At 40.2% G+C, this 13135-nt stretch overlaps 1 protein-coding gene across 2 annotated transcripts in view; it reads left to right on the top strand.

Moving 5' to 3' along the window:
* Positions 1–10482, top strand: part of pex6 (peroxisomal biogenesis factor 6) — a 40595-nt gene extending 30113 nt beyond the window's left edge. The window contains exons 15-20 of one of the 2 annotated variants that reach the window (XR_015522313.1): positions 117–225; positions 795–911; positions 1780–1857; positions 5212–5351; positions 7509–9433; positions 9963–10482. Coding sequence is in view for 1 of the 2 variants with exons in the window: in XM_087304673.1 (XP_087160799.1) it covers positions 117–225; positions 795–911; positions 1780–1857; positions 5212–5351; positions 7509–7645 (581 nt within the window). In the remaining variant the exon portion in view is untranslated. Of the gene's footprint in view, positions 1–116; positions 226–794; positions 912–1779; positions 1858–5211; positions 5352–7508 lie in introns of both variants that reach the window. The other variant, XM_087304673.1, reaches the window with a different exon arrangement.
* The last annotated feature ends 2653 nt before the right edge of the window (positions 10483–13135 follow it).

Genomic DNA, 13135 nt, shown 5'->3' with positions numbered 1-13135 from the left:
CACATGAAGTGACCAGTCCCTTTGACATTGGCCTCCTCTTTCTGACCTCTCAACTGATTATCCCGATGTTTATTGCATTGCGCGTGTTAATATTTCTGTGTGTGTGTGTGTGTCAGTGTTCAGTAAGGCCAGAAGTGCGGCTCCCTGCATCATCTTTTTTGATGAACTGGACTCTTTGGCTCCTAATCGAGGACACAGTGGAGATTCGGGAGGAGTGATGGACAGGTGAGCTGGCTGTACATACAGTTAGGTCGATAAATCTTGGGACATCGACACGATTCTAACAATTTTGGCTCTATACACCAACACCATGGATTTGAAATGAAACGAACAAGATGTGCTTAAACTGCAGACTGTCAGCTTTAATTTAAGACTATTTACATCCAAATCAGGTGAACAGTGTAGGAATTACAGCAGTTTGCATGTGTGCTTCCCACTTGTTAAGGGACCAAAATTAACTGGACAGAACAGTTAATCCCAGTTTCTTTGCAAATCCTGTCCTGTGGACATGTTTATATGCGTTACTATAGAGACATGTTAGTACACAGATGTCAATCAATGTGGTGGGCGGAGTAAATTGCACTTCTGCGTCACGTTGCACTAAGACTAAAAGTCACAGGGATTTGGATCCTATTTTAACATCCGGAATTTTTAATAAAGAGACTTATTGTGTTAATATCACTCTAATATGACAGTGGACACACTATAACTACACACAGTTCTGTCTAAACAGCTTACAAAGACCTTTCATCACAGGTGCACTTAATAAATGAGCACTGCTGTTTTGTCTGCAGGGTTGTCTCGCAGCTTTTAGCAGAGCTGGATGGTCTTCATTCGTCTGGAGACGTCTTCGTGATTGGAGCAACTAATCGTCCAGATCTGCTGGACCAATCACTGCTCAGGCCCGGCAGGTAAACAAATGCTGATTGCGGATCCACAGCTTTTATTTGACCCTAAAGAGTCTTTAATCCACTCATTTTACACTGAGTGCATTTGCGCCCACAGAACTGCCGTTCACTGGATATTTCCTCTTTGTCGGAGCATTCTCTTTAAACCCTAGAGATGGTTGTGCATGAAAATCCCAGTAGATCAGCAGTTTCTGAAATACTCAGAGCAGCCCGTCTGGCAGCAACAACCATGCCACGTTCAAAGTCACTTAAATCCCCTGACTTTCTCATTCTGATGCTCAGTTTGAACAGCAGCAGATCCTCTTGGCCATGTCTACATGCCTAAATGCATTGAGCTGCTGCCATGTGATTGGCTGATTCAACAAGCAGTTGGACAGGTGTACCTAATAAAGTGGCCGGTGAGCGTAATGTTGGTGCATTTGAACAAAACAGATTTATTAAACAGATATGTTTATTAAAATAATGTTTTAATCATTCAACATCTTTAGAAATAAAAAGATAATGCAATTAAATCAATGCAAAAAAATTGCAAACGTATTAACAAGATATGATTTTTGTTTCTCTTGAATTTCGCTCTTTTAAAATGTTTTATTTAATATTTTCCCCTAACATAACTATGGGTGTACCCATTTTGGAGCGTCATCATGAATTGTTTTGTCAGATTAGCTCCAGATTTGGCTTCAGCATGGACTAAACTAATATATATATATATATATATATATATGCAGTAATGTAATATTGTGAAGCTTCCTATAGAAAATACTCATGTAAATAAGAGAATTGTGAGGGGTGAACTCGTATATGTTGAGCGCTGTATATGCTAAAAGACAATGTAAAATGATTTGACCCCAGTTTTTGTCTTTATTTGCAGATTTGATAAGCTGGTGTATGTTGGTATAAATGAAGACCGAGAGTCGCAGCTGCAGGTTCTCAAGGCGATCTTACGCAAGTGAGTTTATACACCACCTCTTCAGATCCTCACACTCAGTCGCTTTTTTGTTCTTGATTATGAGTGGAATTTAAAAATACCTTCATCGCAGTTTATTGTGAATAACTATGTATGCCATGACTAAATATGCCAAAATTAAATGAGTTTTTCCTTAAAACAAGCAAAATAATCTGCCATCTCTGTAAACCAATAGCATTCAGCTTAGGGTTGGCTATCGTTTGGGGTTATTTTGATACTGGTGCAAAATCGATACTTTTAAAATGGTACCAGTGCCTGAACAGATATTTTTGAGCCACAAAATTATGGTGGATGAATCTAGAAAACCTTTTTTATTTTTATTTTTTTACAAAAAATATATATTTTAACCTATATCAGGTGTGGCCAACCCTGTTCCTGGAGAGCCACGTTCCTGTAGATTTCAGCTGCTACCCATATCAAACACACCTGAACCAATTAATTAGGACCCGAACGCCACGTGATAGTTACAGGCAGGTGTGTTTGATATGGGTTGCAACTGAAATCTGTAGGAAGGTGGCTCTCCAGGAACAGGGTTGGCCACCCCTGATCTATATCAATATATTTGATGGGACGATGGGCTTTTTGTTTTAACTTAATTTACTGCACTTTTCTGCGATGTGGATATTGCATATACCAGTGGTCCCCATCCACCAGGCCGCAGACCGTTAACAGTCCGTGGAACAATTGGTACCGGGCCACATAAGAAATCATAAATTATTTCTGTAGAAAATACTCCCCCCGGGACTTGGTTTCTTCCACTCACCCCCGCCATCTCACGTGAAATGGACTATGCCAAAATCCACCACGGAGCGGGAAGAATGATCGCTAGAATATTGACCGGAGGTGCTCCTGTTTTCGCGATTGTCTTAGAACTTCCGATTCAGTCGCCTAAATAATAAATATAATAAAAAAATATAATAAAATAATAAACGGCAAAAAAACGGTCAAACTGCTTACTCTACAAACAAATGTTTGCATGACTATACAGACCAAGTAGAATAATTTAACAAGGAAATATCAGTTTGCAACATCAAACCGCGAAACGAGCAGTTTTTAATGTCTGAAAATGAATGGAAGTGAATGAGACCGGAAGTCTCGTGCCAAAAAGATTCAAATGGCAGTGCCCGCTCGTCTGCGGAGAATAAGGTGAACAGCTCAGAGGTGGTTGTTGATAGTGTAAAGTTATAAAACAGGTATAATAGAGTCCAAATGTGCAGAGCATTTAAGGATTGTGCATATATGTGTGCGTGCATCGCTAAATAAGTACCCGAAATCATTGCAATATGTATCTATATGGAGTTTCACATAATCATACTCATTAGGGCTGTAACATGCCAATGCACACATTAAATTAGGCTATACGGTTGTATTATTGTTAATAAGTTCGTCAGTTGAGATGTTTGGCACAGATGTTATGTATTTGATGCATATAAACCTTGATTGAAACATAGTCAGACCGCGATAACCTGGTTTATTGACCTGGATGCATGAGCGCAGCAGCTGTGTTCACGTGAAGACAGCCCCCCACACCAGGGGCCTCATGTATCAACGCTGCGTACGCACAAAAACTTTGCGTACGCCAGGTTTCACGCTCAGAATCGCTCACGTTTGGATTTACTAACAATGAACTGAATGTGGGAATGCGCACAGCTTCACGGCAGCTTTATGGCTGCCGTACGCACATTTTTTGTGCGTGTCTGTTTTATTTCCATTGGCGACTCCTAGAGGCAGTTGTGTTAAATTCCTCTCTACAAAGTGTCTGAGCCTTGCAATGGCAGCTGTATGAGACGGGTTCATCTAGCAGGTAAATAAGGTTTCCATACCATACAGTTGACCAGCCAAACATTAAAGCACAATTTGCAGCGGTCGCCTGTTTTCCCAATGTAATCTGAGCAATCTACTGCACACACAGTGCTATAAAGACACCACCTGAAGCTGAATTTGCATGCGTGAATCAGAAACATTTCCATTCAATAAATGTGCAAATAAAATATGATGCACAGACTTATTAATGATTCCTACTTGTCTTTCTCGTGATAAATAGTTGGCAAAATCTGATATGTAGCGGTGAAAAAAGAAGAAAGAATTCATCAGACGCTGGATTCGAGCCGAGTTCATGCTCGAACGTGTCAAAACATGATCACATGCGTCTTACGAGCGCGCCACTGATACTGTTAAGAGTGCTGCAACATTTTACAGATATAAACCAGACTATTTTTTTTTTTTAATGCACTCAGTGTGATGTTCAGACCCAACTGTGTTAACCGCATCAGCTAAACTCTCCCACTCTATTTTTTTTTCTTTTGTTGTTAATTCCGGAGAACAAACTTGCAAATAACACCGCTTTTCTCCGGTCTACCTCCGAAAGGAGCACCTCCAATTCACATTCTGTTCAGAGTTTCTCTTCTTGCTTGCTTTTGCCGTTGCTTTTTCGTTGGGTTTTGCCATTAGCATAGTCATTAGCATATTCATACGGGGGAGGAGGCAGGGAGGGGTTTTGTGCTCGTGCATGTTGCGCTCAGTTTCACGTTCATTCAGATGTACAAAAGAATATGCGTGAGATTCAGCGTACGCAGTGTTTCATACATCTGAATTTTTTTCTGCGTACGCACATTTACAGCTTTGTGCGTACGCAATGTTTTAGTATGATTTCCACGCAAGTCTTCGTACATGAGGCCCCAGGTCCGTTTTAAAATTGACAACCGTTGACCGGTCCGCGGTGATAAAAAGGTTGGGGACCACTGGCATATGCTATTATTATCACAATGATTTTTCGATATATTTGCAGTTTAAGTTAAAAATATTAGAATGTTTCTGTCAAATATTTCCCACATGATGTTGAACAGATTGAGGAAATGTTCACAGTGTGTCTGATAATGTTTGTTCTTCTGAAGAAAGTCTGATTTGTTTTATTTGGGCTAGAATAAAAGCAGTTTGTAATTTTTTAAACACCATTTTAAGGTCAATATTATTCGCCCCTTTAAGCTATATCTATTTTGGATAGTCTACAGAACAAACCATCGTTATACAATAACTTGCCTAATTACCCTAACCTGCCTAGTTACCCTAATTACCCTAGTGAAGCCTTTACATGTCACTTTAAGCTGTATAGAAGTGTCTTGAAGAATATCTAGTCTAATATTATTTACTGTCATCATGACAAATAGGAAATAAATCAGTTATTAGAGATGAGTTATTAACACTATTATGTTTAGAAATGTCTTCTCTTCCATAAACAGAAATTGTAAAAACATACAGGTGGGGGGCCAATAATTCTGCCTTCATCTGTACTTGTGCATCCCTAATAGAGACTCTGTGTTTGTGGTGTTGTTTCAGGTTTAAGGTGGATGCGAGTGTGTGTTTGTCTGATATTGTGGAGTCCTGTCCACCTCGGCTGACCGGAGCGGATCTGTACTCCCTCTGCTCAGACGCCATGATGTGCGCAGTCAAGAGGAAGATCTCGCGCATTACTGAAGGTGTGTGCTGCTCATGCAGTGTCATTCTGACTGTGGCTTAGCAGGTCAAGCTAAATGCCAAACGTTAAAGAAAAGGCCACAAACACTGTTTCTGCAACTCCTCAGAGCAATAAGCAGCGCTGGCTCATCAAATGTGGTGCTTCAGGAGTCTGTCAGCATAAATTGTGGGCATGAATTATGACATTTACATGCTCTAAATCAGATTTTGCTCATCTAATATTGTATAAAATTACCTGAAATTATATTTAGGGGCTGTGGGACATTTTGTCAAATATAATGAAATCAAGAATCTGAGATTTGATTATTATTATTAAACGCTACAATAATAATGATCAATTTCATTCATTTCATTGGCGTAGTCCCCTTATTAATCTGGAGTCACCACAACGGATTGAACCACAAACTATTCAAGCATATTTTTTACGCAGCGGATGCCCTTCCAGCTGCAACCCATCACTGGGAAACATCCATACACACTTATGCACACTCATACACTACGGACAATTTAGCCTACTCAATTAACCTGTACCGCATGTGTTTGGTCTGTGGGGGAAACCGGAGCACCTGGAGGAAACCCACGCAAACGCAGGGAGAACATGCAAACTCCACACAGAAAAGCCAACTGGTCTAGCTGGGGGCTCGAACCAGCGACCTTTGGTTACCTTCAGCTTGTGTACCGTCAACTCTGTTATTATATTGTCGCCACTGCGATCTTCAACTCTGATATTTCATCTCTGGTATCGTCAACTCTACAATCCTCAACTCTGTTATTGTTAACTTGGGTATAGTCAACTTGTTATCGTGTCTCATATCATTGTCTCTGTTATCGTCAACTTTTGTATCGTCAACTCTGTTATCTTTAACTCTGCTATCTTCAACTCTGTTATCGTCAACTCTACTATCGACAACTTTGGTATTGTCAACTGTCTTCTTCATCTTTGTTATTCTGAATTCTTATCGTTAACTCATTCTCGTCTCTGTTATCGTCAGCTCTGTTACTGTCAACTCTAATACAGTCAACGAATAATATCAACTCTGTTATCATCAATTCTGTTATCGTCAACTCAGTTAACGTCAACTCTGTTATTGTCAACTCCGTTAATCGTCAACTCTGTTATCGTTAACTCGTATTGTTGCCTCTGTTATCCTCAACTCTGTTATCTTCATCTCTGTTATTAAGAACTGTTATCGTTAACTCATAATGTCGTCTCCGTTATCATCAACTTCGTTAACTCTAACTCAGTTATTGTCAACTCCGTTATCGTCAACTACATTATCGTCAACTCGTTTATCGTCAACTCATATTCTCGTCTCCGTTATCCTCAACTCCGTTATCGTCCACTCAATTTTTCGTCAAATCCGTTATTGTTAACTCGTATTATAGCCTCTGTTATCCTCAATTCTGTTATATTTAAGTCTGTTATCTTTATCTCTGTTTTTGTGAACTTGGTTATTGTTAACTCGTAATGTCATCTTCGTTATCATCAACTCTGTTAACTTTAACTCATATTGTCGCCTCTGTTATCCTCAATTTTGTTATATCCAAGTCTGTTATCTTCATCTCTGTTATCGTCAACTTTGTTATCGTCAACTCTGTTATCGTCAACTTTGTTATCGTCAACTCTGTTATCGTCAACTTTGTTATCGTCAACTCCGTTATCGTTAACTCGTATTGTTGCCTCTGTTATCCTCAATTCTGTTATCGTCAACTCCGTTATCATCAACTCTGGTATTGTTAACTCATATTGTCACCCCTGTTAATCTCAACTCTGTTATTTTCATCGCTGGTCTCGCCATCTTATCATCGTTAACTCATATTTTAAGTTCTCATTCTTGAAACCATTGCATTTTTCTTCAAAATTTCCCTACATTTTTCTTAACTATGGTTGTAATTTAGTATAAGGATGTGCAATATATTAAGAAAGCAACAGAAAAAGAGCATCTTCAGCACCTTTATTTGTGAAAAATTCAGAAGATCGAGATAAATAAACGTTAGCTTGTCATTTGTTAGTGTAATGACAAGTAAAAGCTTTAATGAAGCGCTGATCTGCTTGAGTAAAGGAGTCTTTCACAGTTTCTGCACTACTTTCATCGACTCTTTCTGTCTGTCTTTCGTGTGTGTGTGTGCTTGTGTGGCTGTCTGTGCGTGTGTTGCAGGTGTTGATTCGGAGCTCAGCTCTCTGACTCTGTGTTCCGAAGACTTCAGTGAGGCTCTCTCGGGCCTGCAGCCGTCCGTCTCTGAGCAGCAGATCAGCAGATATCAACTCCTCCAGCAGAAGCTCAGCAGCAGATGACCTCCAAAAGCACTCGGATCATCCCTCAGGTGTCCACGTATGAATCGCAACCTAACCACATGCACTGTACAATGTACAACACATTCCCAAGTAATACTTGAAAGAGAAGCGATTAACTAAACACCCTTCCTGTTTGGTGGAAATAGTCTCATTTTACAGAGTCAAACTAGAGTTTTACCATTCAATTCAGTCAATCTCCGGGTCTAAACTTTTAGCTTAGCTTAGCATAAATCATTGAATTGGATTAGACCGTTAGCATCTCGCTCAAAAACGACCAGAGTTTTGATTATTTTACTTTGTAAAGCATCAGTCTTGTCTCTCAAATATCTTCATGGGTGCAAGAATCGACTGAAGTTAGCTGTTTAGGCATTGCGTAATATCATTCCGCTGTTTTCAGTAATGTTTAGTGATACTCAGAATGAGACTATAGTCCCTCCTCTAGCCATTTCAGCGTAGGAACTAGCAACTTTTAAAGTTCAGTCAGTCTGAGTACACAGTGTAACGACAGAGGAGTCGAGCTTTAAACAGTAAAATGATCAAAACTCTGGTCATTTTTTAGCAAGATGCTAACGGTCTAATCCGATTCAATGATCTATGCTAAGCTAAGCTAAAAGTGCTCCTGCTATACCCAGAGAACAACTAAATTGATTAAAAAATGGTGATTTACCCTAAAAATAGTCGTAAAATGAGCCTACTTTCAAAAAAATAAATTAATAAGTGTTCCTTTATGTCCGGCCCGCTCGTCTTTGCTTCATCCTGCGAGATGACCTTGCATCTTTCTTAATGGGTTTCATATTTAACACTTGTATGAGCTTTAAATTGATTAAATTTCTGATTTCTAACTAACACCGCAGCGACTCAATCTACAGAGAAACTGTGAATAGATGACAGCATTTGAGTGTTATATCTAAATCATAGGTGTTAAAGTCTGATCCTGTAGGGCCGCAGCTCTGCACAGTTTTGCTCCAACCCTATTTAAACACAGCTGATCCAAATAATACGCTTATTTCACACGACCACCATTTTAAAGCATGAAAGCGACGCTGCTGTGGGAAGAAACCCGGAAGTATAGGACCAGCACTGTAAACATTGCAGCAACACGCTGTGGACTCTAAACCTCCAGCTGCTGCAGAGATTTGGTGTAAACATCACTTTAATATCATTTAGTAAGTTTAATTTAAACAATTTAAAGCAGATTAGGCATCAAACAACATTATAGTCTCTTTAAGAGTATCCTTTTAGGCTTTAGTTCATGGTAGCAGGTAGGCACCGTGAGGATGCTTTACTGCTTCAGCCTACGTAACCTGGCGAGTGATAAAACCAACCCAGGCTAATTCTGTAAACGTAGTTCCGCTGACGTTTCTGGACACTGTGAATGATGTAGCCGGAGGTTCGTATGGCTGCATTCATTTTTAAGTGAACGCTACGGGGCGGTATGATGCCGCTCCTTTTGACACTTATACCGGCTGACTGCTTACCTCCGTGTGGAGGGCTTTCCCGTCGCAACCGGTTTGTCCAGTTAGCTCGTCGTGTACGTCGGTGGACCTGAGACGCAGAGAGGAGCTGATGATGACGACCGGGTTCGAATTCAGGGAAGAGCAGTTCCAGAACACAGGTAAGACAAAAACAGAATCCAAAAAAATAAAGTGAACAAAATCATAACAGGGTGAGAATGAGGTGAAATCCGAAAATGTGGTAAAAATCAGGCGAGGGCTTTTCTTTTTCTCAATTGTTGGTTGGGTTTAGGGAAGTAAGCAGGCGCGCGGGTCATCCGGTAAAATTGGTTGGGTTTAGAGAAGGAGGATGGTGGGTCAGTCGGTTTGGCCGGTCGCCCTGTCAATCATTCAGCCAGTCAGACAGACGGTCGTTCGACAGCGGCCTCTGGTGGGTTTACAAGAGAACAGCACGTGCGCGAACGGCACTCACGAGAGACATGGGAAAAAGCACACACAGCGGCCTCTCGCAGATTCCCCAACACAAAAACTGCAAAAAAAAACACCTCCCGGGACGTATTGTGCTGTCTCCAGAAACGTCCACTGGACTACGTTTTCAGAATGAGCCGGGGTTAAACCCATACTCTCTTCAAAGGACATCCTGGAAATTTCAACGACCACAGAGAGTCAAGACCTCAGTTTAACGTCGCATCCGAAAGACGGTGCTTACTAAGCAGTATACAGTCCCCGTCACTATACTGGGGCATTAGGACCCACACAGGTTGGGCGCCCCCTGCTGGCCTCACTAACACCACTTCCGGCAGCAACCTAGCTGTCCCATGTGGTCTCCCATCCAGGTACTGACCGGGCGCAGCCCTGCTTAGCTTCAGCGGGCGACCATGTGAGAGTTGCAGAGAGCTAGCTGCCGGCAATTCCTGTGTTTCAATGTGACTCCAAGCGATACTTCCAGGTTTCATCCCACCTCGATTTCGCTGTGTTAAATGGCGGCCGCGTGAAATCAGTCTATGTTCTAAAGAGTCTTGAACACCTTGGTTAGTTGTGTTTGATTAGGTTTGGAGCAAAACTGCAGAGCTGCAGGACCTGACTTTGACACCTATGATCTGAAGTGAATTCATAAACTGGCATGCGTTGGTCACACTTTATATTAAGTTCTTCGTTTAAGATGATTGTGTTATTAATTGATTAATTTGCTATGCAAATGTATGTACGAGCTGATATCAGTGGTTTGATGCTGTTCTCATTTTATAAATGTGTAATTGCTGCTTAATTATGTGTATAACAAAAGACAAATGGGACGACTTAATCTAAAGTGTTACCTTGTTTATTCAAAGAAGTACTGAAAAGAACCTTAAAATCCTCTGGAAATAAATGCGATCTTCCACACACAGTCTATGCGTCTGCCTTTGACACGGTGGCTAAAGATACGAGACAAAATATGAACACAAAAGACAAAAAATTGCTCAAAAGAGAAGGTAAATGAGAAAGTTTCACACTGTGCGAGCCGATATTTTGACACGTGTTGCTAGAAGCAAGAGCAGATTGGTGAAGCTCATGAAGCCAGTCATTGTACACCCCAAACTCAGAAGAAGATTCAATCATTTGATGATGTGATATCTGACAAAACATCACGAAAGGATTTCTGCAATGGTTTTGCGCTCTATTACAGGGTGTCTGCGGGCGCTTAAGTATTAAAAGTCATTTGAGAGAAATTGACGTGCTTAATTTAAGTCTTAAATGCTATTTTAAAAGGTATTCAATTTTTTATCTGTGTGCTCAAGTTTGTTGTATTTAATCTACGAATATGAGGATGCTGTGCATAGATATTCACATTAGATGTCGCCTATGCTGCTGTTGTTGTGTATTGGAAGGAATGTGTCAATAGAGCCGCCATTTTGGTACAGGGTAGCGCTCCTTTGAAATTGAATGTGGAACCAAGGAGCAGTGGCAGACTGGCCATCTGCAGCCAGAGATATATACACATATGCAGTTAAAGTCAGAATTATTAGCCCCCCTGAATTATTTATTTTTTCCCTAATTTCTGTTTAACGGAGAGCAGATTTTTTTAACACATTTCTTATCATAACAGTTTTAATAACTCATCTCTAATAACTGATTTATTTTCTCTTTGTCATGATGACAGTAAATAATATTAGACTAGATATTCTTCAAGACACTTCCTGCTTCACTAGGTTAACTAGGCAGGTTAGGGTAATTAGGCAAGTTATTATGTGGCAATGGTTTGTTCTAACTTGTTGGACTATCGAAGGAAACTATAGCTTAAAGGTGCTAATAATTTTGTCCCTAAAATGGTGTATAAAAAATTAAAAACTGCTTTTATTCTGGCCGAAATAAAACAAATAAGACTTTCTCCAGAAGAAAAAATATTATCAGACATACTGTGAACATTTCCTTGCTCTAATAAACATAATTTGGAAAATATTTCAAAAAGAAGAAAAAAATTCAAAGGATAATAATAATAATTAATAATAATTCTGACTTCAACTGTATGCAGGGCTGGGTATCGAGTTCGATACTTTTTAAGCATCGATCGAATAATTTCGATTCTAATGAGTATCGAAAAAATAATTTTCGTTCGGTACCAAATTTCGATACCTGAGGGTATAATCTTATCAACATCAGTGAGCTAGAAAACCTCCAGCATCCTTAACGTGCCCGAATCAAAAGCTGGTGATTGGCTGCGGCGAGGCTGTCTTGAAAATCAAAAGTTCACAGCGGTTACGCCCACTCGCCCAGATCTTGTCAAATGTGAGGCTGTAATGTGTACACGATTTAAAGCACAGCATAGATTTAGCACAAACTGTTTAAGAGATCAAAAGTGTGGCCTACATTATGCAAAGATTGCCGACAAAGAGCGAGTGTTTGTGTGCATGTGAATGTATTATCCTCCCTCCCTGTTAAATTTGGTCTAATCCCTGTGCTGAAACACATCTCCTCCTTTCACTTCCAGTTCTTACGAAGGGAGTGATTCGTTTGTGAATGAATCTTCGTTATGAACACAATGTAAATCATCTAGATTCCTGCGCCTCGATGTGCATATCCACCTTTCTGATCTATCGTTATCCTGTTAACGTGCTGAAGTTTATTTATAAACTAATTTGGAGAGGATCACATGCTTATGATTGATCACAGCCGGTCCCGCATTCTCCAATTTATGATTGACCAATCAGATGATTCCTAAGCCACTATAAATACCCTCAGCTTCATATCACTGACATCTTCGTTTTGAAGAATCCCCCCTTCCACCCCTCCCTCTCCTCCTTTCATAGATGGGTGGCCTAGTGGTTTGCCTCACAGCAAGAACGTCACTGGTTCTAGTCCTTACCAAGCCAGTTGACGTTTCTGTTTACACGTTCTCCCCGTGCTCATGTGGGTTTCCCCCTGGGTTTCCTCCCACCATCCAAAAACATGCAGCTTAAGTCAATTAACTAATCCAAATCAGCACATAGACATGCTCCTAGTCAGTAGTTATCTCTTAAAAGCAATCGCTACCTGTTCATGAGCTACTACAGCAGGGGAGTTCTCCAGATCTACCTGAGCTTAAACTCCCCTCTCGCCCTGCAAACGAGAGGGAGCCCCGAGCTCTAGTATCTAATATCCTCCCGGGACAGCATGCCAGACAAGCTTTATAATCAATCATCAGCTGAATGCGAACTCTTGAATTTATTTGGGCTGAATTTAAACGACATTGATTAGAATTACTACATTGAATTAGTTTAAATGCAGCCCATATACATGGTGTTGTTTAGTAGTGTACTCGTTAATAACATAGTGCTCATTCTATTCAGTTTACTTTAGTTTTGGGGTGTTTTCATGAGTCGGACTTGCTTTATGAGATTCACCTGACAATTAGTGCGGTGTTTTACTCAAATGTTCGTCAGTAACTGCGTGAACGTCTACTGTAAACAACCAATCAGCAACACAATTCAATAAAATAAAATAATAATCCTATCATAGTTTGTTTTTCCTGGTTGAATGATAATGTCATCGTTATTAGTAGTGTTTTTTCTTCGTTAGG

The sequence above is a fragment of the Danio rerio genome, chromosome 22 (assembly GCF_052040795.2).
Source record: "Danio rerio strain M-AB ecotype USA chromosome 22, GRCz13ab, whole genome shotgun sequence".
In the NCBI taxonomy this organism is placed as follows: domain Eukaryota; kingdom Metazoa; phylum Chordata; class Actinopteri; order Cypriniformes; family Danionidae; genus Danio; species Danio rerio.
Note: the sequence above shows the minus strand (reverse complement) of the source record. Positions and strands in the feature narration are given on the sequence as shown.